This window comes from Corvus moneduloides, chromosome 18 (assembly GCF_009650955.1).
Source record: "Corvus moneduloides isolate bCorMon1 chromosome 18, bCorMon1.pri, whole genome shotgun sequence".
NCBI lineage: Eukaryota > Metazoa > Chordata > Aves > Passeriformes > Corvidae > Corvus > Corvus moneduloides.
The window spans coordinates 3,664,969-3,690,912 of record NC_045493.1 but is presented as its reverse complement, the minus strand read 5'-3'; the positions used below and the strand labels follow the sequence as shown (position 1 = coordinate 3,690,912).

The 25,944-nt window shown below is 44.2% G+C and overlaps 2 protein-coding genes and 1 long non-coding RNA gene across 6 annotated transcripts in view; 1 reads left to right on the top strand and 2 right to left on the bottom strand.

The window, feature by feature from the left end:
* Window positions 1-197: 197 nt before the first annotated feature.
* Window positions 198-20,527, bottom strand: SUDS3 (SDS3 homolog, SIN3A corepressor complex component). The gene is made up of 12 exons (XM_032128424.1): window positions 20,313-20,527; window positions 18,725-18,794; window positions 17,747-17,802; window positions 17,348-17,419; window positions 15,219-15,238; window positions 14,516-14,672; window positions 12,522-12,617; window positions 10,804-10,865; window positions 9,890-9,911; window positions 9,126-9,231; window positions 5,166-5,250; window positions 198-3,539 (listed from the first exon to the last, which is right to left on the bottom strand). The coding sequence occupies exons 1-12, from the start codon at window positions 20,470-20,472 to the stop codon at window positions 3,441-3,443; spliced, it is 1,005 nt and encodes a 334-aa protein (XP_031984315.1). The 5' UTR covers window positions 20,473-20,527; the 3' UTR covers window positions 198-3,440.
* A 542-nt stretch (window positions 20,528-21,069) lies between these two features.
* Window positions 21,070-24,045, bottom strand: LOC116453235. The gene is made up of 2 exons (XR_004243718.1): window positions 23,050-24,045; window positions 21,070-22,943 (listed from the first exon to the last, which is right to left on the bottom strand). It is a non-coding gene; the product is annotated as an uncharacterized LOC116453235 (long non-coding RNA).
* Window positions 24,046-24,278: 233 nt separating this feature from the next.
* The window catches only part of TAOK3 (TAO kinase 3), a 74,888-nt gene continuing 73,222 nt past the window's right edge, over window positions 24,279-25,944 (top strand). For 3 of the 4 annotated variants that reach the window (XM_032128406.1, XM_032128409.1, XM_032128408.1), the window contains exons 1-2: window positions 24,279-24,383; window positions 25,109-25,171. The gene's annotated coding sequence lies outside the window, so the exon portion shown is untranslated. Of the gene's footprint in view, window positions 24,384-25,108; window positions 25,172-25,224; window positions 25,247-25,944 lie in introns of those variants that run through there. The other variant, XM_032128407.1, reaches the window with a different exon arrangement.

Sequence of the window (25,944 nt, the reverse complement as noted above, 5' to 3'; positions counted from 1 at the left end):
TTCTAAATATTTCACTGTATATTAAATTCTTAGTTTTAGAACTGGGCAAACTAAAAATAGTAGCAGCAAACCTTAGACACCCATTCCAGATTTTCTGAATATTTCAGTGTTTGCTTCTGTGGAACAAGAACCCAAAAGCTGCTTTTTCTTTTTTCTGAAGGAGGAAGAACGTCAGTTATTCACAAGGGTCACAGCTGTTTCTTGCTCTTTTAGGCTTTATTTTCTTTAAGTTCCCCAGAAATTTACAAAAAACAAGGCAAACAATTAAGGTTTCTGTCATTAAATCCCTTTGTCTCTTTACAAAATTCCAGGCAGAGCACATAAACTAAAAAAGACAATTTTGTGTATTAGCATTTGTCCTTGGAAAAAGCCTCTTTGGAAACCTTTCCATGAGTATGATGTCAAAAAGCTCCTGGAAGTTGGCTCCCTGATCTGGCTTCCTTCCATTGGAACATCTAATGGCTGGGGGGGATGTCTTTTTTATTTTACATGTATTAACATCACAGTCCATTGCTCAAAGCAATAAAAAAAAAAAGTTTAATATGAGTCAACAGCCAACTGCAATTTAACCCTCAACAGAAGTCTATTTTTGGCAGAAGGTTCACCTTTCTTTAAAATTACTGTAATGACGAGTTAGAGCCATTTCCTAAATTTACTTTGAATGCTGTTCATAATGAGGATTAAATTGTTTCATACCTGCAGCAAAGCTGTTTCTGTTCAGAGGGCTGGGATCCTTCAAGACTGATGATAAGCAGGCAAAGAGCAGACAGAAAAGCCAATTTTCTCCTAGAATTCAAGCAAGACCTTGTCCATCTCCTTGAGTAACTTGCCTCTATTTTTCCAAGCTGTGGCAGGAAATCTTCAATTCTACAGCTGATGTCTCTACTCTTGATCTCCACATGCCTCATCCTCGCCACAGAACTACTTGTGCATCCTTTTAGGATTAAAAAAAAAAAAAAAAGGCATTTGCTTCCCTGAGTGCACAGCAAGGCACTGCACTTTATCACTTCCAGCCCTGCAAATGGCTCAGGCCATTACAGAACAGCCTGCCAGGATAAAAAAAATACAAGATACAATATTCATTTACTCAGTGAGACACATCTACTCTTTATGGCGATCAACAAAGGCAAGGCAGACTTTCATTTCATTAAGAAACTGAGGATGAAGTAGCCTATAAACAAAATTCCTTCAGTGTAGCAGTTAAGTTTGAGCCATTTCCAACAGTATAACCCCTACTCAGGGCTGCCAAAAGCAGAAATTAACTGTTCAAAGGCTGACCCAAGGGCACTGGGGAAACTGGCAAGGAATTCTGACAGACGGAGGTTGTACAAACCTCACACATCCTTCCTGGAGACACAAGATTGGTGTGAAAGAGTTTGAGACCAGGGTTTGCCAACTTCCATGAGGAAGCAGTGCCCTGATTCATCATCAGTTCATGGAGCCCCTCTTCCTGTCCAACACGCGCTGACGTCCCCTCCACATTTCTATTTTCTTATTAACACCCAAAATTACCCCAGAACAGGGAACACCACGGAAGCAGATGGCTGTTGGCAAAGTATCTCCCCCAAAACTGAACCTAAGTCCCCAGCTATTCTCACAAATACATATATTGATAAAGTGATACAGACAGGAAATAAATCCTGCTACTTCCTTAGCACTTTTTATTATTAGAACAATGTTCATTTAAAGACTCGGCGACAAATCCTGTCTAGTACATCATCACCTTATCAAAAACCTGTGACATGTGCAGAGAATGTTAAGTTATATTAAGTAAGCTGTTAAACTTGACAAAATCCAGCCTGCTGCTTTCTGCCTGCCTAAGCTGCAGTAGAGATGGCACATTGTCAAGGGGTGGGAAATACCCTCTCCTTCCTTGCCAGAGCTCTAGATCCACTCAAAACTCCAAACACAGCAAAAATCAAGTCAGGTGTCTCAGTCACATCAGGAACTCAGCCATCACACTCCACTCCAGACCCACATACAGGCGTCAGTTTTTGGGATGTGACTGTCACCCACCTGCAGGAAGGAGATGGGCACAGTCATTGCAGCTCCCCTCCCTTTACTCCATTTACCCAGACACCAAAGAAAGGCTTGACAGATGTTAACAAGAAGGCAGCTCAAAAGCAAAACCAAAAGATGCCTCAAAGTGACAGATATTGAGAAAGACAGAATTTACAATTTTTTGACTAGTAATCAAAAGGAGCACAAAGTTGTTCTGCACAGAAGGCAGAAATGTGACAGCACTGCCAGGGCACCATGTGGCTCCTGCCAAGGCAGTCACACATGGCATTGGTGGTTCCAGCCATCAGTGAATGACTGGGAATAATAAAGGAATGCCAGAGGCAGATCTTTAAACACCTAGGGAGTACCTTAACGTCATTATTTGGGCATTTTCACTTGTGCTGCAGGAGGGCAAGCGTAGAAACCCAGGGTTACCTCCTGTAATTAAAAAAACCTCCATGGGGAGCCCTTTGCAAAGCATTTCAGGGAATGACCGTTCCAGCTAACAGCACATCAACACCACTTTCTACTCTATACCAGGCTCCTTGGGAGGATACTACAGATCCCGTATCTCCTGTCAGCAGGATCCCACCTGTTATTCTGAGCATCCACGAAAAAAGGGAAATTGATCTTTTGCCTCTCTACATCTGTGAGTGATTATAGATACACAGAGTTTATACAGCCTTGCTATCTGCAAAATCCAGGTAATTGTTCCTTTAATTTAGTCATCCACCTATTCCAGGTAATCTGTATCAGCAAACAGACATACTCTGCTTGTTCATTGAAGGGTTTTTTAATGTGAAGACAAATGGAAGCTTCTGACTAACCACGCATGACTCTGAGCTACATTAAAATCACTGTATTTTCAGCAGTTTCCAAGCTGTTCAACACCATCCTAAAAAACTCTCAAGCGCTCCAGTCTTTCAACAGTCCACCCAATAAAGCTGATGTTATGCACCAGGTATTCTGGAGGCATCTCTCAGCTGCAGCTGAAACCTGGCAGGATTCATCTTTTGCCCAAAATCCTGAGCCTTGCAGGAAAACAAGGCCAAAAAGCATGAATAACCTCAAGCCTTGACAAGCAAAGCTTCGTCCACGGGTCTGACTCCCAAAAGAAACATGATGATGTTTTTGACATACGAGTCCCATCTGTGCACCACGAAACAACGATGAAAAGGAGGATGATGCAAAGTCTTCTCAAACAGTCAAAATACAAAGAGAGCGTATGGAAGCTTGATGCAAAATCCAGAAATAGTCCAGGGCAGTGCTTGGGCATCACTAAAGGTTTAAGGACTACTGGGGATTATGTGGCCAGCCACAAAGTGTCTCGTTAGAGGTCAGGACTGTTCCCTGCTGCTGGGAGGAGTGAGCAGCCTGTGAGCCCCTGGCAGAGGTTTGGTGATCCGTTAAAAACCAGGAAAGGGCCGGGGAGAACAGAGTCAGGCGGCTGAGCGCCGGCGGATCACGAACACGCCCCGCTGCAGCTGGCCCAGGTAGATCCTCATCTTGGTGCTGTCGCTGGTTTTCCTCACCCAGATCTGCAGGAGAGAAAGAGCAAAAAGAATGGGGCAGGGTAGGGGAGAAAAAGGGAAAACTCACAGAAAGCAATACAGAGACAAATTAACTCTGTGTCTTAGTGGCAGAGCTGAGCACCTCAGGGGGCACAGATCAATGAGGTTAATCCCTTCTCCCTCCCCACGGGAGGCATTTGCAACCTGAGCAGAAAATGAAATAAGGTATCTAAACTTCACCTCCTTAACTTCCTGCTCAGAACAGTCCTCAAGAAAAATTACTCTTTCAAGCACCACCAGGAAAGCAGGTTCCTCCTGCTACAGTTCACAACAGAACCGTGGCACTGAGCTTTGCCTAATCAAGAGTAAGTCTCTCTAGAGCCACAGATCATAAAATTATCTATCCTGGGATTTGCCCAGACAAGTAACTATTAGTCAAATGAAAAGCTTATTCTGATTCTGTTCCATGAAGCATTTCCCACAATGTACCACAGAAATCGTGTCTGGAGATAAAAGGGCCTCTCTCTTAAACACCTGCATGGAAGGATTCATACCACGTGTTCCAGAGGACAAAGTGCTGCCACCAAGGCAGCCACTCCAGAGAGTTTTTAAAATCACCTTCAAGGTGTTTAGATCTAAAAACATGTATTTTAAAAATCAAGTCGGAGCAATTTCCTCTGCATTATATCCTTCTAGTGCATTTCAACATATTTCAATAAATACATTGAGCAATAATTATCCAGCTCTTAGTACTGGAGTCTTTTAGGAGGGAAATCCAGTATTTCCTACTGCAAAGGATTATAAAGTTATGCTGGCCTATGATTTACACTAAACTTTTCTTTTTTTATAATTAGCTACAGGTCTGGTACAGTAGATTGATTTAACTCTTATTATTTTAGTTATAAATTGACTTTATTAACAGGACCCCTCAATGTAAAATAAATTTAGTATTCGCCTGGATTTCTACTTCAATTATTTCTCCAGAGAAATTAAAATCAACATTCATTGATAATCAATCTCCCAACGGCAACATTTCCAAGGATTTGGCATGTTTTGCTTGCTAAAAGAATTCAAAAACCCACAAACTTTGAACAACTGTAGGAAACAAACAAGTACAATTTTATATTCTACCACAGTATGATGGAATGATACATTAGTTTTGCTACATTACAGTAATAACTTTAAACAAATTTTAATGCATCCATGAGCACACTACCACTGGTTTTATCTGAACACCCAACTGAGTGCCACAACTGTCACTGAAAGGGAACAGCTGTGACACAAACAGATCCCACATGCAACTCAGTCTGGGGAAAATAAAGTGTTTTCCCTTAGCTGCCACAACAAATTAAAGTTCCTTTATTGCCTGATTGAGGAGAAGTGCACTCAAGTCTATTATTTCTTTCCCTGAGGTGTCTGGAATCTGCAAGCAAAGAACAAAGTGCTCCCTTTTGCCCAAGTGCTGCAGGAGCTTGCAAAATGTAGGATTATCCTTCAGAAACAGAGCACATGTCTTCCCATCTCAAAAAGAGATTTCTCAAGTCAGTTTTATCTTGGGTTCAGCTTCTTTACACACCAGACAGAATCTATCTTTAGCCCTTACTGGACCCCTATCTTTCCCCCCTTTCCTGACAAATAAAAGCAGCCCAGCACCTCGTTGGCACCCACGGAACTGATCACACAGCTGATTTTTGTGTTCTCTTTAGACTCCAGGTAAATAGCTTGGCTCTTGTGGTACCTGCAAAAAGAAGAAAAAAAAAAAGAAAAAGAAAAAAGGAAATGCATAAAACCATTATTGATAAAGCTGGACAGAGTAAATGTGAAGTCTGCCTTTCTTTCCACACAACTTTCTCCATCTTTACAAAATAGTGGGTGATCTGATCACACACTCTGCATTTAATGGTATTTTGAAATGCAGGAGGGTCTTAGTTCACTGAAAACAGATTTCACAACTGCAAGGGGGAGAGACAGAGCCCCAGCCACAACCCAGGGGAACAGTGACTGACAACACACCCAAGCTTCAAGGTTTAATCCAAGCAGCCTTTCCCATTTCAGACACAGGATGGATTTCAGAAGGCAACTCCTTATCATGCCTGACAAAATATGACAGAGCAAATCACAGATACTCAGCTTATTCCCCAATACAGAATTACTAGAGCACCACCACTAGCAAAAGTGAATTACCCTCAATCAGTGCAGTCTGTGCATTATTTAATGAGACTTCAAATTTCTAATGCTGTCATGTTTTGTGAAAATACTCAGAATGGTAACTGACTTTGTAATGAGCTGTAAATGCCTGCCATAAGGAGGCCATGAGTAAGCACATCCACTTCATCCCATTTTAAGCTCTATATTGTTCTTAATGTGTTGTGTATAAAACAAAGCCTTTGAAATTTGTAACTCTGAATTGTTTGATTCCATGGACTTGCCTCTTTCACAGCCCACATTTGTCTAAGTGCTACAGTGTGCCAGCCCCAAAACCCCAGTTTCTGTTCATTCTGCCTCATTCTGTTCCATAGGCAGAACTAATTACACTGGAACAGGTGATTTTTAAGTAAATCATCTTAATCAAGCAAGCACCAAAACACTTTACAGTTATAAAAGCATAAGTGTAGTTCCACCTTTCCCCTAATCATGACTTTATCTGGGCAATCCAAGCTGCAGAACCCCTGCACAGATATTCCCTCAGTAGCAACCCAGTGCAACCCCCTGCAGCCTGACTGCCATTTGCAAAATGCACAGATTTACTTAATCTTTACAGTTATTGCTAAAATAACCATACTGTACATGTGGAAGTCTTCCAATGGTTGATTCCACAATCTCTTCCTACTGGCTCCTGCACTCAGAATTTTCATAGTGTTGGCCAGTAACTGGAATGAGTGTCAGCTTTGAGCCTTCCAAACACACTCATTACCCATGGAGGGAGGGTGGTGAGGGAATAAAAAAATCCCCACATCCTGCAACCTTTAAAACAATGGTTGGGCACAGGTGTCTTTCTCCTTCATTTTGACAGAAACACTGTCAGTGGGTTCCAGGGCCGTGCAACAGCAACAATGATCTGAGCCAAAAAAATCTCAGTTTAGCAAGTCCAGATGTCATTAAATGATACCAAGGTACTCAATAAACTACTACAAACCCAAGGCCTCACTAAGATGAGACAAAAATCTCAGTCCAGCAGTGCCCCACCATGCCATGCTGTGAGTACTTAAGCAAGGATCTTGATACAATCAGCAGGAGTGCAGGAGATACCAGGACAAACAACAGCTCTCAAGTATTCTGTGCCCACACAGACAATGAAATATTTTTTCCCCACTTTCATTTTTTGATTACCAAAGCTGGTGACACATGTCAGAGGCTTCATTCAGCCCTTGGATTTCACATCATGAATTACTCTCCATCAGGAAATTAATGTTAATTGTGCACAGAAAAGGCAAAGAACCAAGTCAGCAGTGTTTCACTGTAGAGTTGTCTCAGCTGTCTCACGCTCCACGCTCACAGAGACAGGGCAGCTGAAGGCACAGCACCCTGGTGCATTAGCTACCTGGTCAGGTCTCACCCTTTTGCCAAGTTTATGTATCCAGAGAGAGACTGAATTGAGGAAATTACCTCAGATGAAAAATGCAATGGGGCTTAAGTCGGCTTTCAAGAAAGCAAAGAGCCAAACAAGTCTCGCTGTTGCAGCAGGTAAAACACACTAAGTGAGGCAAGCAGAACTAATTCTATTTCCTGCTATAAAATATTTTGCTGAAAGGCTGAGATTTCCAACTGCAACTCCACCAGAAGATTGAAAGAAATCCCTCTGCATTATTGTATGCAGCAAAGCTAAAAAGCAAAAAGATGGTTGCTTTACAGGAACTGTGGTTTAGGATTTGCTGGGGGAACACAGAGCTCTGAGGATGAAATACTGAGTCTAATTCCACATTCACCTGAAACACTCCACTTTGGAGACGTCTGTGAAATGTCTCTGCAAGACCTCATGGGGTTCATTACTGGCCTTAAACATTCCCTGTTTTCAGGTAATTGTCATGCAGGGCTGCATCAGGAAACAGAGAAAGTCATTCCTGGGCTGTCAGGTTTAGGATTTCTATGCATGCCAGCACTCTTTATGCACTTTAGGAAGAATTACCCTCCCCCTACCGAGAGTTACTTCATTATTTTAAAACACCAGCTACTTTGCACAAGTACTATTACTATCAATCAAAAAAATCTAAGCAGAATTATTACAACCAAGAAAAAGGTAAAATACTGGTCTTAAAACAGCATAAGGACAAGGCAGCCAGGAAAGACAACAGCTGGAATTCCTGACAGTAAGACCCCCATGACAACTGAATTCAGCAAGATGAAAGTATCTGTTAAGTGGTTTTTCTGTCCCAGCTAGATAACCTTCAGAGAGAGCTGGTGCTTTGGTGAGATTCATCTGGGCTCACTGAAGCTCTTCCAGGTTTACATTTAATGGCAAGTTTTGAGCTTTACTGACAGATTACTTCAGATGCTTTTTTTTTCTTTCTTTCTTTTTTTACTATGAACACTTTTCAAGTACTCCATATGCTTCAAAATTCTGAAGAGTTTATTCATCCAAATATATCCTGGGGATAGTCACTTTATACACAAAAAACTTTATGAAAGCAAAAAAAAAAAAAAAAAAAAAAAAGGCACTTGATGAATCTGTGGAATAAGTAGCCTGTTCAGTTCTTATCTGCTTTATGCTTCATGGATGTTTGAACTGCAGGGAGCAGCTTTTATGAGAGCTGTGTACACTGAACTCTCAATTAAACTGCAGTCAGAAGGAAAAACTGACCAACTGGCCAAGGTGATTGCTGTGTAAAAAAACAGCTTCACACCTACTTCTGTGATAAAATTACAGCCTCATCATGTGTTATGTTGAGGCACCAGAACACTGAAGTAGGCTCACAAATTGCTTTCTGCTCAAGGAGTTCAAGATTACCCCCTTGATTATCCAGGTTTGCAAATCTCATGGATTAAGTTTAAGATCTATTAAGACTCCTCTGCAGAATTTAATATTTTCCTTGTGTTTTGTGAGGCTTGTACAGCTGTATGGCCATAAACCTCAACAGACATAAATCCAATCAGCAATTCTGAAGTTGCCTCTCCCAGGTGGGTTTGATCTTTAAAGGTTATTTGGATTTATTAGAAGCATTTTTCATCCTGAGCAGCTGGTGGACGATTTCTTCTGCCACCTTGTGGAATGCTGGGAAAACTGAACCTCAGGAATGTGAGTGGTGCTGACAGCAAATCATGGAGAGTGTCTGTATCCAAGCTGGGCAGCTTCAGTTACATACCACTGTGGCTGCTGCTGGCTCTCCTACCTCGTATTAGGTTTGACTTCCTGACTGCCACAGTGGGCCATAGAAAAGATTCAAGTCTCCTTTTATTGGAGCCACCAGTTATCTCTGAAAGCCTGCACAGTGTAAACACTCCATCACCACCTCTGCTTTACTGGATCAATGCTGAGCCTGTGCAGGGAGCAGCAAATCTCTGCCCAAAAGCATTTTGTCCACCAATTCTTTGATCAAAGCCATTTCTCTCTGCAGCCTCTGCCTCCTCACTACTTAACATTCAGACTGATGAAAACAGAAATTCCCCAGGCCTCACCATCTCTTGTCATAGTAGAGTTTTCCATCTTCTATCCGAGCTTCAAATCGCTGTGCTGGAGACTCTGCTGGTGTAGCTGGGAGGTGCTCGGGAGAGGAGGGGGAGGCTGGAGACAGAAGAGACACTCTGGTTAAAGACCAGCACGAGTCCATCAGCAGCACCTCTGACTGCAAAACTACAGTTAATAAGGTCATGTGTACAGAAATAACAAGCAGAGAAAACAAAAACTCAAATATCCATCAGGAAAATATTATATATTGTGATGAGTAACTCAACCTCTGCCTTGAGTTAAAATATTCACTGAAATACAGCATTTATCTGAAAAAACATTTATGGATAAGTGATGGGCAATATGTCCTTGATTTTGTTTTAGTTATAATCCACAGTTAATTAGTTAAATATGGTTAAAATTACTGAGGCAAGTTAGTCCCACTCTGTCTTGAAATAAAGTGTACAGGCACATCTAGAGAGCTGGAGGCAGATTGACCAGAAGTGGTCAATCCCTGAATGGACCTGACAAGCAGACAAGGTGTCCAGATGCACCTGAATGTAATGGAAAACCTCTTTTCACAGCTTGATTGTTCCATGCCCAGGCATTTCAGCCACCAAAGATGCACATGCCCCCCTTCCCATCCCTGACCAACATCAGCACCCCACAAAGAACAGCAATTCCATAGGCAAAATGCACAGTCAAACATCTACAATACCATTCTCTGTTCAGAACAGCACCCCTGTGAACGAGTTCCAATGCATCTGTAACTCACCTGGTCTCTTGGGTGATTTAAGCTACATGGGAAGAGAGTAAAGCAGTGTTAGAGATCTGACAGGAGCCACAGAAGCTGCAGTGCTAATTTCGGATATCTTACTTTCCATGCTCTGAGTATTTCTATTTTAAATGCTCTGTTCAGTGGCATAACACATAACCAGAGCATTGTGCTATAAACTGCCAAAGGTGCAGATAATCAATATAATGATACAAAAGCCCAAAAACCTGAACTTCAGAGCATTCAGATAACCCACTCAAACGAATCAAACCCATCTAACGCACTATTTTTGAACATCATACAACATTTCTCTGGGTACACAAAATACAGGAGATAAATCACTAGGGAAACCTCAACAGCTGGCACAAAACCAGTGCCCCACTACCATCCTGAAATGCCTTAAGGAGCAGCTTATATTCTAAAAAATTAGATAAGCCTTCAAGTGTTCAGCAAGAAAACAGTATGTAAATCCAAACTAGAAAAACTATAAACACGCACACTGCCCCCTACCCAGCTTGCTGAAATACTCTGACAGCAGGGAGGAAAAAAAAATTAATTAAAAAACCTACCCCACACTAAGGCCTAAACCAAAGGCGGACTATGATCTCCCAGAAAAACACACTGACATCTGTTCAGCCATGAGGAAGAAACTCCTTAACATAGCTCATCCCTTGGTTCAGACAAAAGGTAACATTTTTAGGTGACAGTCATTCTAATTAGGTTAATTAAACCTCAATAAAAAGGAGGAGATACCATCTCACTAAATCTTTTATTGTGCTACTTCAGAAAGCCTACAGGGATGAAATAGTCCCACATCCCAAAAAGGAACATAAAAGAGATCTCTGTTCTCTTCAGGGGAAAGCATTTGCCTTCTCTTTAAAACAAAGAAATACCATCAAAACAACAATCCCTACCTTATTCAGCGTCCTTAGGTCCTCCATTATTTGCTCATCAGTCAACAAATAATTTAGCTGAGGTATCCAGAATTAAGGTTTCCATAAACTCTTGACAAGCAAGGCTAAAAATTAAAGGTCAATGACATTTCACTTGACTAAATGTAAGCCAAAAGGTTTCCAGGATTTTAATAAGTGTCTTACTTGAGCTTTTTTTCTTTGTCAGAGGAATTAATATAAGTCCATCCCCACTGTCTTAGCAGCAGAGTGCAAAATAATTTTAACTTATTCAGACTCAACCATCAATGAAAAACCTTGACTGCACTGACACTGACTTCACGGAGGCATCAAGCACCAGCATTTTCAGTGTTTTTCATCTTGTACTTCTGTGGAGAAGAGTCTGTGAGCTGAAACAACAGACTCACTTCAGGTTTTTACAATGAAGCTAAATCCCACTTAAACCTAGTTAAACAAAACTTTGTGTGGCTGGGGATAAATAAGAGACTACAATGCACCTGAAAACAAACCCAAAACCTGAGAAAATACAAGTAAGTGTATGATAATCTTATTAGAGGTCTGCTGTATTCAGTTTCTTCAAAACAAGTGTTTAGCCAAAAGTATTCAAAGTATTAAACTAAAGTTAACAGTTGTTGGGCTCCATTGCAAGGATTTTGGTTCTGACAGACTTTAATCCTCTCCCAGTGAGCAAAGGCAGAGACTTTCATACTGTGGCTGCTGTATCATGCTCAATTAGCAGGTCATGTTCACCATGAAACTCATTTACTTTGGATGCGATAGGGGCACTAATAAATGATTTTTTTTTCCTGAAAGAGCGAACAGAATCTCCAACCAGAAGGAGGTTAATTGAAACTGGAGATGCTCATGACCATCCTGCATGAACTCCAAAAGTTCAAGGTTTGATATTGCCTTCAGAAAATGAGAGTCACTCAGATAAGTTTTTTTTAATCCAAGACATACAAGTTTAGAATCTAATAAGAAGCCTCTGCAAAGCAAATATCCTTGCCTTCCTCTCCAGGTGAATTTAATATACAAATAGAAAAAGTGCCTATCATCACAGAGGAGCTAAAAACGTATTTCCAGAAGCCAAGGAACATTTTAATTCTGAGACATGCAGCAAGGCAGATGCTAAGGATTACACAGACATATTTTTCTGACTCTTGTGATACATGAAAACAAGATGAATCTTCATCTTTTCTCATTCAAAGAACAAATCTAGCACTCCTTGCTTTTGCTATGCATCTCTGGATTAGAGATCTGAAGCCTTTATCAGAAATTGAAAAACTAGTTTGATATGACAAATATGATCTTTCTGGTAAATGCTTTGTCATGTCTTGAAATGAAAAAAGCCATTTACTATCTATGGAATCAATTATCTCAGCATATATATATGTAATGTTCGTTTAAAGTTTTTCTTTTGTGAACTAAATTGCCTGTAGAATTCAAACTATTCTCACTGACAAAAAAAAAGTTATCTCATGATACTGTAAGGTTTAAGTTAGGATACCAAGGGATCTCCAAACACTGGTTTCTATATATGTATTGTACTATATAATTGCTATATTGCTTTAGCACACATCATACAGGACAACCGTGCTTCAGTATTTCCCAGGTTAAAATCTGAACCTGACATTTCATTTCATTTTCCTTGCTGTACAAAACAACAGAGGGGTGGGTAGCACAGTGGCTGCAAATCCAACAGAGACTCCATGAAAGGATATCAGGGGCAGGTTTCCTCCTCTTGTCTGGGATAGGAACTGGATCATTTGGTCGCCGTCTCAGTTTCCTTGTCATAATAGGCTTCACTTCCATTGAATCTGTAGAGTAATGAAGTTGGAGAGCTGATAAGACCAGAGAGAAAGGAGTAAGCAGCAGCAGCTTTCTACACAAGGCACAATGAAAATAATCTTTCCTCTTTCATACAACAAATTGCCTTTTTTTTTTTTTTTTGTGATAGCTTCCAGCATGGAAGTGCTGACAGTGAATCCAAGTTCTCTCTCCCATCAGGTCACTGTTCAGTGCGGCAATGCCATGGTTACAGCTGCTCCAGGTACAGATAAGCAGCACAATGATGCTACAAGGATTCAAGGCAAATTCTTTTCATGCTAATGTTATCTGCTTGGGAACAGAGCATTTAAAAGACCAAGTTCATGGAGTTCTTTCCCAACCCAACTTGGATCATTAATAGCATGTAAAACATCAGCTACAAATCAATTGCGCTCTCATCTACAAGGCAGAAAAACAGCTTTGTCAAAAGATTAGAGAAAATTTCTGCATTGAAGACTGATACAAGTCTGCTGGAGTGATTTCAAACAAACAGTATTTAAATTCAGATTATCTAAGAATGATTAATGAAATGAGCCTAATTAATAACACAGAGCAGCAGTTGACAGGAAGTAAACTGCAGCATATGCACTGAGGAAAAACAAGAAAGTCTGTTAAAAACTTAAAACACCAGTCTCATCACCAAGTAATTATCTGAACTTCATTTGTCCGAATGTCTACAGGTAACCTTTACTGAACAACTTTACTGAAAAATCTCGCAACTCATTCCTTAGTTCATGAAGTTATGTTGAACTGGCAGCCAGGAGACCATATCATAAATGCCAGACACATCATTCTACCTCCCTTTCTATGTGCTGAGATTTATTTGCTCATCTCTAAGCACCCCTGAATCACACCCTGGGTAGCACTTCCACCTGTGAAGCCCCTTTGGCTCCCTCTAGACACTAAAACCTTGAGCAGCTTTGCACGTGGAAAATACACCAAATTCCTTCTCTCCTCATCTCAAAGGTGAACAAGGATGACCATGAGACCAGACTTCGTAAATAATAAAAAGTTACCAGGGAAACAGCATAACTCAAGCTGATTTCAAGTCCACATCAGCCCTGAGAGTTTGTATGAAGCTAAGAGTACCATTTAATATGCCAGAACATGGATTAATTCTTATTTCTGAGTATTCATTAAATTGTTAGTTTATATAAAAACCTGTAGATACCATGCATTAAAGGTGTAACTCATGGACAGGCCTCGGCAACAAAACCAACATTATCAGTCCATGAAGTGCAGGAGTTGCTCTCAGAGCATCAAATCAGACTTTTGGTCCACTATCACAGCAACAGAACTCTGCAGGAATAATTAACCCCTGACATGGCTCCCCTGTGTCCATTACCACAGAGCACTGCAAGGCACCAAGGGTACCAACTGTCTCAAAAAAATCTGTCCATTTAATATAAATTTTCTAGAGCCTGGACACATATGTAACCCACAAATCTATTTTTTCTGGCTTTAAGCAGCATATTTCAACCTTTATTGTTTGGCTTTCTTCAACTACTTGACCACTCACTCCTGCAGGAAGACCAGGACACAGCTTTACAAGCTGGCATCACTGGTTAGGTCAATACTGTGGCATATCTCAATAGTTTTACTGCTACATCAGGGAACCAAAGCAGCGTCTTTCCCTGCATATAAGCAAGCCCATCATCCACTCTGCTGCTTCACTGGCACTGCTTGATTCACCTGGTAGCAATCCAGGTCACTGAATTTTGAGCTGCTTTCTCCATTAAAAGACCCTCAATTTGTGTTCTGCCCCTCTTGGCATTTCCCACCAGCGGTCTGTGTAAACCAGCACTGCCACCTTTACCTAAGCACTGCCACCTTTTCCTAAGCAGAAGCAGAGTGGATAACGCAAATGACAGGTGCTTATCTTCTTTACCTCCTGTTAATTCCATGGTTAGCTTTTCATTCTCAATCATCTTCTTCTTCTCTTCCAACTCCGCTATCAGATTTTCCTTAAGCTCAATTTTCTTATCTTCAAACTCCTTTGCTGCTGCTTTCTTTTCCTTCACATAATTTTTCTCCACCTGATCTGTCTAATGCAAACCCAAAGAGCAAGAAGGTTAATTAAGCACTCAAGTTAATGATATCACAACAGCTTTTCAAACGTTTTATTGGTCAGCTTTTCAGTTCAAAACCGGTGTGAGTTCTAAAGATTATCAATATTCACAATCTACAGAAAAACATCTAAATATGATTATCGTGCTATTATATTGGCAAAAGAATTAGTTGTAAAAAGACATTTTAATGTTGCATAACAAACCAAGTCTCTAGCAGAGAGCTCTGCAGATTTATAAACAGCACTTATCACCCTAAACACCCTTTTTAGACCAGCCCAGGGCACAGCTAGATACAAGAGGCCAATAGCAAATATTTAATTCTACTTTAACAAAAGCGCAGAAGTTACTTGAGGTAATACCAGCAGTAAGCTCTACTACATCTCAAATGCAACAAGCCAGCTTGAGGAAGAAAATTTCTTTTAAGCCTTCTGGGAAAACAAGCCCAAACACAAGTTGATAAAACAAGGTTTATGCCTCTTCCATCTAATTAATGCATATTTTTGATAAATTAAGAGTACTTACTTCCAGCTGCAGGAACAGTTCTGAAACACAAGAAATACTTAATTTATTACCTTCAAAGCTGCACGAAATTACTTCCTTAACATTTTAAGCCATTGAATATTGCAGCCAAGACAGGAAGTGAACCAAATAATGCATGTACTTATCCAACCTCTACTCTGACTTCACAGCTTTATGTTGAAAATAAAGTGACTATGAAAAAGTTCCACAAAAATGCACTGTTACTAGAGGTTTTTTACAGATTGTCACCACACTGAAAAGCTTCCAGTATTCTACGCTATTCGGTTCAGCTACTATTCCCAGAAGTACTAAACAGGCAGTCCATCTTCCAGTTTAATTAATCAACTAATAATAGAAACTTGAAATATGCAGCTAAATATTCAAAGTTTTAGCCAACTTCATGAATCTCAGCAGTGACTGGTTCACAAATAATTCTGCAGCTGTCAGAGGCTCAAATGTGTGATTTCAGGCTGGTTAAGCCTGGGGCAACAACAGAATTGTTGTGCAGCACTGAGGGTTAATTGCCAACATATGGCAATGATTAGTTCAAGTCAGGCCTATGGATGAGGTGAGTGGATTTCTGGGTGTGAAATAGTTCTGCTGATGATGCTTGTGTCATCTCTAACAACTTGAGATTAAGCAGGATGGGACCCTTCTTGCATTTCTTGGAGGAGTAATGCCCAAACCAAAATTTTTACTCAAAATAGCGGCAACAAAAGCAAACTAAGGCCCCTGATCAGCCCTCAACTCACCACATTTCACCAGCATACTAAGCTTTGGCAATACCTGAAATAGTAAAAACTTCTGCAAAGATCCCAAGCTTCAAACACGTTTTGGAGAAGGCTGTAGTAGCAACACTGTACTACTCCACTATTTTAAAAAAATGTAAAAAACAGCAATAGATACACACCAAATATGAGAATGGTGCAATAAAAATCAAACTTCCTATTTGCAAAGCATGAAAGCAGCATTATGCAGACAATCAAATACAGGTAAATCTAAACTGTTGTTTTAATAAACCTCAGCATGGCAAGGACAAGCATAAAAGACCCTTATTCCCGTAGTACAAGCAGCTGGATTTTTTAATCATAAAATTCCAAGTGATCACCACCTGCCCTCCTGTGGAAGAACTCTGCTGCTACAGCACTGCTCATGGCTAGCCAGAAATACCAGTTTGCACTTAGGCTTAATTTTACCAAAACAGCCCAGGCTTGCCAGAATGCAGCTCTAGTGCATGTGAAAGGTCTTTTTGAAGGTCCTTTCCAACCTAAATCATTAGTGAAATTCATCTCAGGGGACAGATTCCTGTCATCAAGAAGTTGTTCAAACCAGTTCAGTTCCTCAAGCAAATCCTTTACCTTCCCAAGCACTTTCAGAAATACAGAATTGCCTTCTTTTTCTAAAGGAGGAGCAGCTACATTTCCTATTTCCACATAAAGCCTTCTATAAAGGCCCTGCTTCAATATCCAAGGTAAGAACTACCTGAAAGTGAACAAGCAAGAGTGAGGGCAAGCAGATGGATCTGATTCCCAAGCCATTCCTCTACAGCAACACAATAAAAACACCCAGAAGGATGAGCACTGGGCACTTCAAAAATGAACTTGGGCCTTTGCTCCTTGAAACAGAGCAGGACACAAAGTCCAGGCAGCCCATTCCATGGCACAGTCATGCAGAACAACAGTTCCAGTAGCAAATCCTCTGTATTCATTGCTCCAGGGCATAAAACAGATCTTTGGGAAAGCACCTGCTCCTAACTTCCCACTCCTGCAAACTGAAGGAGACAGGGCACCCAAAAGCTTCAGCAAGAGCCACAAGACAACAAACCAAAGTGGGAGACTGAGGGTTAGGCAGATAAAAATAAAATAATCTTTTTACTTGTGCTGTTTCACACAAATGAAGACTAAAACTGTTTATCAGTCAGCAAACAGTGCTGATCAAGGGAAAAAAATTATCAAGGTAGAGCCTGTCATGTTTGGCGGACTCTGAAAAAGCCCTAATATATACCCAAAGATCCCTCTGCTCCAGCAAGTTCCTCTTCTTTAAAGGGCAGAATTACCTCTTTTTTACTTCAGGTGTTATACAAGACACACATTTAAGTTATTTGCGGCGTTTTAGAGAGAAATTCCATTTACCTGCATTTCGTATCCTTTCTTTGTACTGCTGGTCCAACTTTTTCATCCTTTTCTGATACTCCTGAAGAGTACCTAGTGGAAATAAATTGTATATTCCCACTGAATTTTTTTTCCCCAAGTATTAAATATCCTCAAGGAGCCATACACCACTCAAAGCACATTCCCTGCTTTTGTGAAAAGGGGATTACTCCTTTTAAGAAATGTCTTAGCACAGAAGCTTAACTACAAGTGGAGTTAAGATGGAGAAAAGATGGGAAGCGGCTGGATTTTTAACTCTGCAGCACAGCTGAGAGCCAACGTGCAGTGAAGGATACTGCTCACATCTTTCAAACCCCCCCTCCTTCTATGACATTTGGAAAGTGCTGAAAATAAAAAACAAAGCTACTCTTCGAAGCTTACCTTCCTGCAATTGCTGTAACTGCCTCTTCAGAGATGCCAGTTTGTCCTGATACATCCTGCAAACACAGCATGAAACTTTAAACACCAAGCACACATAGTCTATTCCACCATCTCTTTAAGTTACATGTTTACACAGAATCAAAAACTTTTCAAAACTTCAAGAAACAAATGAACTACAAACTAAAAGGATTTTATTCAAATGAAAGGTTCTCATTGTTTTAAAAATTCTGGCACTTCTTTGGTTCTACAATGGGTTTACAATTTGGGATAAAATAGGATTTTTTTTTTTAATGTCAAAATCTAAAATGACATTTAGATCTACAAACACCAGAAACTTCACAGCAGAATCATTCTTCCACTATTTCAAGTTTTATTATCTGTGTATTAGCTCCTCACATTATTAAAAAAACCACCAAAGTCTATTCCTGGTGCTGCTGCAAACCTGCCTTTCTTTTACCACACATCTGTGGTTTAACACTGGCCAGGTCTTCCTGACTTATATAAAAACAGGTCTCTGCCAGTAAGCAAGAACTCAAAATACTGCAAAATGCTCCTAAACACCATGGGGAAACTATTGCAAGTCTCCAAAAATCCATTTCTGATTCAGGACTAGAATTCAATTGTTTAAGGCATTTGGACAGGCATCTTACTTCTCCTTAACTTATCTAAAGCAGAGCCTTTATTTTATTTAAAGGATCTGTCTACAGCAGGATCCATTTGCAGCTGCTCCCAGAACTCATAATTATTTCTTTGCTCAAAACAGCAGCAGCCCTTAATTCCCTGAATTTATATAGAACAGAGAAAGTAACTGGGGGGAGCAGAAATACAAGTGTATGGACTCATGAGCTATTCCATTGGGGTAAGCACTTTGAACTCCCCATCTTGGCCCAAAATTTGGCAAGTTTTAGGCAATAAACACCCCCAAACCCACAAATAAACAGAACTTCACCTTACTTGCAATTTGAATGGGTTACTTACTGTTCTTTCATTTCTACAAAGTCCTCCTCCTCATGCTTTGCCAGGTCTGTTTCGCTGGCATCCTCAGTATCTAAATGTGGCAAAAACCAACTTGTTAAAATTTAAGAAGTATTTTTAAAAAACCCAAACTAAGTAGTAAATTATTTAAAAACAAGGAAACAGGCAAACAAAAAAAGTCCCCAAACCTCAGGCAATTTAACAAAGACAACCTGAGAGATTAATTCAGGATTGAAATGAAGCATCTCAGCTTCCTACAACTGTGAGTTTTGCAGTGCAGCTTTGTATCAAGTCTGAACAATTTCAACTTCAGAGAGCCTGGGAATTTCTTCCCATTTAAGACAACGGGCTCTACATTAACACTCACACAGGTGAGACACAAACAGTCTAAAGACTGAAAGACATTTCACAAACTTGTTACTAGAGCTCCACCAACTCAGTGCTGCTCGGATTGACCACAAAGATCTCACCAAAGAGAGCAGTTACTGGCTGGGATCTGAACTTCTCAGCTACACTTCACTTAGAAGTACTTCAACATTCAAACAAATACCAGCACTGCCATAAAGATAGCTGCATTTTATAAATAGACAGTATAAACTATAAATAAAGTAAATCACTGTGGGATTGCTACTTTTCTACTAAGATTTTTCAGGCTTCCCTTTATAATATGTGGGTAGCTAAGAATCCATTCCCTTTCCAAAAAGGGGTCAGTGTGCCTGGACTTTATAGGGTACAGATGAGAAACCTAAACCACAACTAATTCCCTACACATAGAAGGGGGGCCCAGCCCCTTAAACCAAACCTTTCTCAGATTTTTCTTAAACTACAAACAAACAGTTTAAACTTAAGATAAAATTTAACACGCCAAAGATAAACCAACAAGCTTTTTAACTGCAAGAAATGTACTTAAGTGTCTGTATCACCACAAAGGACTTCCATACTGTTGTGAGAGCCCTCATTGACCCTGTCACCCTCTGCATCTTTAACATCATCCCACACATAACCAGACCAGAGGGGATGGAGAGCTCTGCTGCCAGCAACAGCCACTGTCCAAGAGTTCTCCTACATCCCCCTTATCTGCTATTTTATGCCCTCTACACTCCTGGATACTCTGGGTTTTACTTAATTTCTTCTTCTCCCCCGCTCTCTGGTTCTCCTACTGTCACATCCTCCTGCACTGCTATGCTTCTGTCCACACTTTCTCCTCCCTTAGCCGCCTCCTTCCCCCTCCAAACTACGGAAATAGAACCAATATACTAGATTTCTCCACTGTTTCCACCCTGCTGTCCCACTCAATGCCCCTGCTCAGCGCTCTCCTGTGTCCCACTGCCCCCTCCTCACCTGGGAAGCCACACCTCCACCTCTCCGGTGGCTTCGCTGTTCTACTCTTCCGCGGGGAACCGCTGCAACCTGACAGGTAGGTCCTTGTTTCCTTCGGGTGTTCTCGCCGCTCCGAACCCTTTAAGCACCCTGCCCTTCCCCAAGCGCCCTGCGGAGAGGTCCTCTCCATCCCACACCCCCACGAGAGCCCCCATTCCAACCCCCTGTCCCACCCCGTCCCCGGGAACCAACCCGCCCCCTCCCCACACACCCTCGTCGGAGTCGCGGGCCCGGGCGCTCCGCTCGCCGTCCTCCTCCTCGGCGCTCTCCAGCTCCTCCTCCTCGTAGTAGTCGGGCGCAGGGGCCATGGCAGGAGCGGGCGGCCCCGGCGGGGCTGCGGGCGGCGCGGACACGAGTCCGGCCGCGCTCATGGCCGCGGGCGGGACGGAACGGAGCGGCTGCCGCTCGGCAACCGCGGCGGGAACCGCGGCCGCGCTTCCGCTTCCGGGCGGCGCCGGAGCCGCGGCGCCCCCGCCCGGCCAACGCGGACCCTGCGGGCCACAGGGTTAAGGGTTCGAGTCCCGGCCCCGCCCAGTGCGTGCGACGAAGTTAAAGTCTGCTGGAGGTGGGATTTAACTCCTCAGCGGATTGTGGCCACCTGGGCTCGCGTTCGTGGACTAGGCTCTGCTCAGAGGTGCCAAGAGACAGAACAAGAGCAGCGGGCAGAAACGTGCACAGGAAGTTCCACCTAGATGTGAGGAAGAGCTTCTTCACTGTGCAGTTAGCAAGCAGTGGAACAGAGACCAGAGAAGCTGCGGAGTCTCCCTCACTGGGAATACTCCAGAACCGTCTGGACACAATCCTGTGCCACGTGCTCTGGGATGACCCTGCTAGAGCAGATGATCCCTCTGTGATCCCTTCCAACCTGACCCATTCTGTGATTTTATGATACAGACACACAGCAGAGCTGTTCCCCTGGCACGGAGCAGGACCTTGCCTTGTTGGGGATGGACTCATTAGGACACTTGTACTCTTTCGAATTTTATTATATTTTAATAGACAAATTATTTCCCTGTTCCTCCATACTCAGCAGAGCCCCGCCACGGCACTGTGATCTCACCCAGGTGAATCAGTTGCTTCCTGCCAGTGAACAGCAGCTTTTGTAGAACACGTGCCCTGCATCTGCCGGGTACTGCTTATCCTCCTGACTAGACACTGCTACAAAAATAACGATCAAGATACATATCCTGTGGTGAGAGTCATATGCAGGATCCCACTCCATCTGAAAATGCCTCACATTGGTATTTCAGACTAAATAGCTCATGTATCTTATTTCTGCAGCTCTAATTCACCTGGGAAGGACTAATTAATCTCATCACCTCCAGCGCAGCCACACTAATCGCTCACCTTCAGCTGTGAGGTGCATTCCTCACATGCACAACTTACTGACTCACTGAGGCATTACAAACACCTCACCGAGGGGAAGGAAATGGGTTTGATCTGAAGCACTGAGCTCCAAAACCTGCAGCGCTTCTCCAAACCCGCCGAGCCGGGTGCTCAGCGCCCGGAGCAGCACCAGGTCACACCGTGTTCTGAAAGGACCTGTAATAACGCAGCGCAGCCACTAGGCTTTCCTGCCGTTCACCCCAAAGGTCTGTTTGCCCAGACTGACAATTTTTAATTCGGAACACCCACGCCAAGTATGCTCCGTACCTCTTTCCATAAGTCAATATTGCCTCTAACAGGAGAGGAGGCTGAGGCACGGCCAAAAGTCGGCACCCGTCCAAGCAGCTCCCAGAACTTCTGGGAGCGTTTTTGTCTCAGAAGAGAGACACCACCAGAGCTGCTCACCACCTGTCCTTTTCCAAGGAATGCTGTGGGTTATCAGCATTTTGGAAACCCCTCCTTTTCCCTTCTCCCCGCTCAGACAGCGTGGCTGGCAGGGCTGCCTGCGGCCATGGGGTGAACAGGAAAGGGCGTGGTGGCGGCTGCCGCATCGCATCAACTGCTTGGTGCCCACGGGTTTGTCCTCTCCCCAGACTCACATCTGGCTTGAGCTCCTCCAACCACTTCCCAAAGCCATCCAGTCACTGAGCTAAAAATAAAATGGGGTTGCAGGATTCAAGAACTAATCAGACCCCACTCAGAGTTTTACAAACACTAATATTTCTCTTTTCTCCTCTATTTCCTGTCTGTATCTGTTCCATCTGTCCACGTACTCGGCTCACCAGCTCCCCTGCCAGCCGGGTTTGTGCTGCTGGGGATACCAAACCAGTTTTAAGTGTCTCTGAATCGCAGCTGCCCTCCCAATGATCATCTGCCCTGCCTCACTGCTGCCTCAGCTCTTTCTGTTTGGAACTGATCTGGCCTCCCAGCACAGCCCTTCACACATCGGGCAGGTGCAGGCACCAACACGAGGGCACAGGAACACCCTGACCAGGAGCTGTGTGTATCCAGTGGGTAAAAAACCGGCAAACTGCTGCTGCTGCAAAGCTTTCTAGCTCATTCTGTGGTCTAAACTGGGATCTCACAGTTGCTCCCTCCATGCTAATTCCTCCTGTCTAATAGGAGCCTGCTGGAAACACCCTCTGCTGTCATCTCTCAGGCATTCAGTGGGAACCCGAGGGAGGAGGCTCAGCTTTAAGGAATGCCATGTTTCCCTTACAAATGCAGAAACTTAACTGTCTCCGCCCCAAGGAGTTGTCAGGGAAAGTGTAAAGTTCTCTGTCGAGCTGTTGTTCTTGGCTCGTGCTTCCATCAGAGCTGTTGTTCTCATCACAACTCAGTCAGTGCTTTATACACATTCAGTTTGGGGAGAGATCTCTGCCTCCTGCTTGGTCAGCATCAGCTTTTCACAAGAGCTGCTGACAGATGAGTCGTGCTCACTGTGCTCTTCTTTCCACTTGTAAGAAACAGAGGGGGGAAATAAAGTTACAGAGCTCAGCTTATAAACAGGAAACTCATTGTGTGAAATTACTCGACTACAATGAGAAAAGCTGGTATTGTACCTTGGCCTCCGAGGCACAGGACACACCAACACCCCTCACCTGGGACTCAGGGCTCTCAGGTTTCTGTACCTGTAGTTTCACACAGCTCTCTAAGGATGGTTTTAGAAGCCCAAGAAGCGGAACAGCTGTCAGGAGCAAGTTGGCAGAATGAGGCTGCACGAGGTACTGGCAGATAAAGCTCTGCTCCTTCAGTTTTATTTAGAAAAATAATTAACACCCCACTCCCCCCCCACCATAAGCCTCTGCAATTATGAAGTGTTTAGGTTCAGAAGCTGTGGAGAACCCCCAAGTGTGGGAGAAACAGCACGAACTCACCTTGCCCTCTCTCTGCTCTGAGCAATTCCTAACCCAGAGTTCTCACCCCCTGCTACAACTCCTTTTCCTTTGGGGCTTTGCTACCAAATCACAGCTGCTCCTATTTGGGTACTAGGAGCCTCTTCCTGCTGGGACCCGCCACAGGACACACAGCCCCTTATCAAGGCTCCCCCAACACCTGCAACAGAAGCTGCAGAGCTGCCTTTTTATGGAGCCCAAACACTGTCCCCTCATACAGGAGCTGGTTGTGGGCCCCAACACCCCCCCCCCCCCACACATACACACACTCACTTAAGACCACTATAGACCCTGACAATGTATACACACACACACGCACACTCACCCACCCCTGAACTAATTATGGGCCCTAACACCCCTCCACACACCCCTGAGCCTGATACGGGCCCTAACACCGTTCCCCATACTTGAAACCACTGCAGACTCCAACAGCCATCACCCTCCCCAACACACACCTGAGGTTACTATAGCCACTCGGCCCCTCACCCCCCACTATAGGTCCGTAAGTCCCTTACACACACCTGAACCCGCTGTGGGCTCAACCACCCCCCCCATACACACCTGAGAGCACTAAGGGCCCTAACACCTCTCACGTCCACCTGAGTCCGGACACAAACACCCCCACCCTAGGCCCCTGTAGACCCTAACACCCCCACACTCACAGCCCGATCTCGCTGTGAGCCCCACACCCGAGGTCGCCATTCCCCCTCCCTCAGCCCCCCACGGCTCCCTCCGTGCCCCGCCAGACCGTGCAGGCGGCTCAATCGAGCGCCAATGGCGCGGGCGGTGCGCTCCATGAGGCTGCGCCGCTCAGCGGCCGGGTTGAGCTGCCAGGCGGGGCAGTTGAGCGCCGAGCGGGGCCGGGCAGGAAGCGGCGGTGACGGGCACGGCCCGGCAGACACGCTCCGGCTCCGTCTCCGTCCCCCTCCTTCTCCTCCTCCTCCTCGTCCCTCCCTGCCCGGGCCCTGCGGACGTGGCCCGCTGCCGCCGGCCGGCACCAGGTGAGGCACCGGCAGAGGGAGCGGCGCCGCTGACAGGCGGGTCTCGCTGGGGCGCGGAGGGCAGGAGGCAGCACTGGGACTGGCAGCGCGTTTGGGGCTAAAAAAAGCACTTTGTGGGTGCTGCGGCGGCGCGGGGCGCTCGCTGCCGGGACGGGGGGCGCCGGGTGTCCTGGGGTGTCTCCTGGCGGGGCCCGCCCGGGGCTGCTTGGGGTCGGGGCAGTTCCCGCGGGGCTGCGAGTGTGGCGTCTGGGGGGTCTGAGAGCCCGGCCGGGGGCAGGACAGGGGCAGGGTGGGGGGCAGCTCCTCCGCACCTCGTGCCGGGTCCGGGAGACCGGGACAGCCGCTCCTTCCTTCCCTTCTTCCTTCGCTCCCTCCTTCCCTGCTTTTCTCCCGTGTGCCGGGAGCTGTCCCTGGGAGCTCTGTGGAAGTTGGAGCTCCAGGATAGCAGCCCCGAGCGCACGGAAACGCGCCGGTGGGAGCGTGAGGAGAGGAGGGAGAGCGGCCGCCTGCCTTCACCTGGAGCCGGGCATGGCTCGGATGAACGGCGCTGCTCCATTGGGATTACCCTGGGATCCGTCTGTGAGCAGGAATGTGACCTGGTGAATTCAGGGGAAGAGGGAGCTGCGTTTCTGTCAGTTTTGAACGGAGTTGGAAGCAATGACGTAGGTCTGGTGCGAGCAGATGTCTCTGTCCTTTTAATGACATGGAGAAATTATTTGCTGTAGGTGCTGGATGCCATCGAGCAGCACTCGTACTTGCGTGGGAAGGAGAAGGAAGGAGGACACGAGGCAAGTACTAAGCCTTCAGAATTTTGTTTTATAAATACGTCTCCTCGTGTCTCCTCACCCCGCTTCCCCGGGAACGTGAGTGGAACGAATTCCCTAATCCTACAACTGTGGTAGTTCTAAACTTTAGTTCTGGTGGCATCCAGGTTTTCCCTGGTCATTTCCTCAGCCTGGGCAGAACTGAGCAGCTCGGTGCTGGGTTTGCTATCCCTAGCTGGGCTGTTCTCCCCAGAGTGGGGGAGAAGGCAGTGGGACACCGCTCTGGGAGGTGTGTGGAATGCTTAGCTCACACACAGTCCAGCAGCAGCTCCGTGTTTGTTTAAAAACAGCAAAGCAGGCGATGCTGACTCCAGCCCTGGTTATGCCAGAAGGATTTGGAATCCCCCTGCCCACCTTTGTGGATAGTGATCCCCATAAGGTGGAATCAGTCAGGGTTGTGGATCCGTGTGGATGCTGTTCCACAGAACACAGGGTGATTTAAAGTTACTGGGTACAGCAGCACTGGCTGTGGTTTGTGGTGCTCGTATTGTGTGAGAATAAGTGGGTTTAAGTCTGTTCTTCAAGGTCTGCTGACATATTTTAGCAAGTCTTTAAAATGCTGCAGTGCTGGGAGTGATGCAGCTTGTTTTGCTGGTCATTATTTTGATGTATCCTGTACCAGATTTATGAGAAGACACGTGTTGGTGTTTCTATGTTGATAGTGGATTGTTTGTGGAGAGAGATAATAACACCATGCTTGTTCTCTCTGTTTATGTGCTTAAAATTGGGGTATTTCT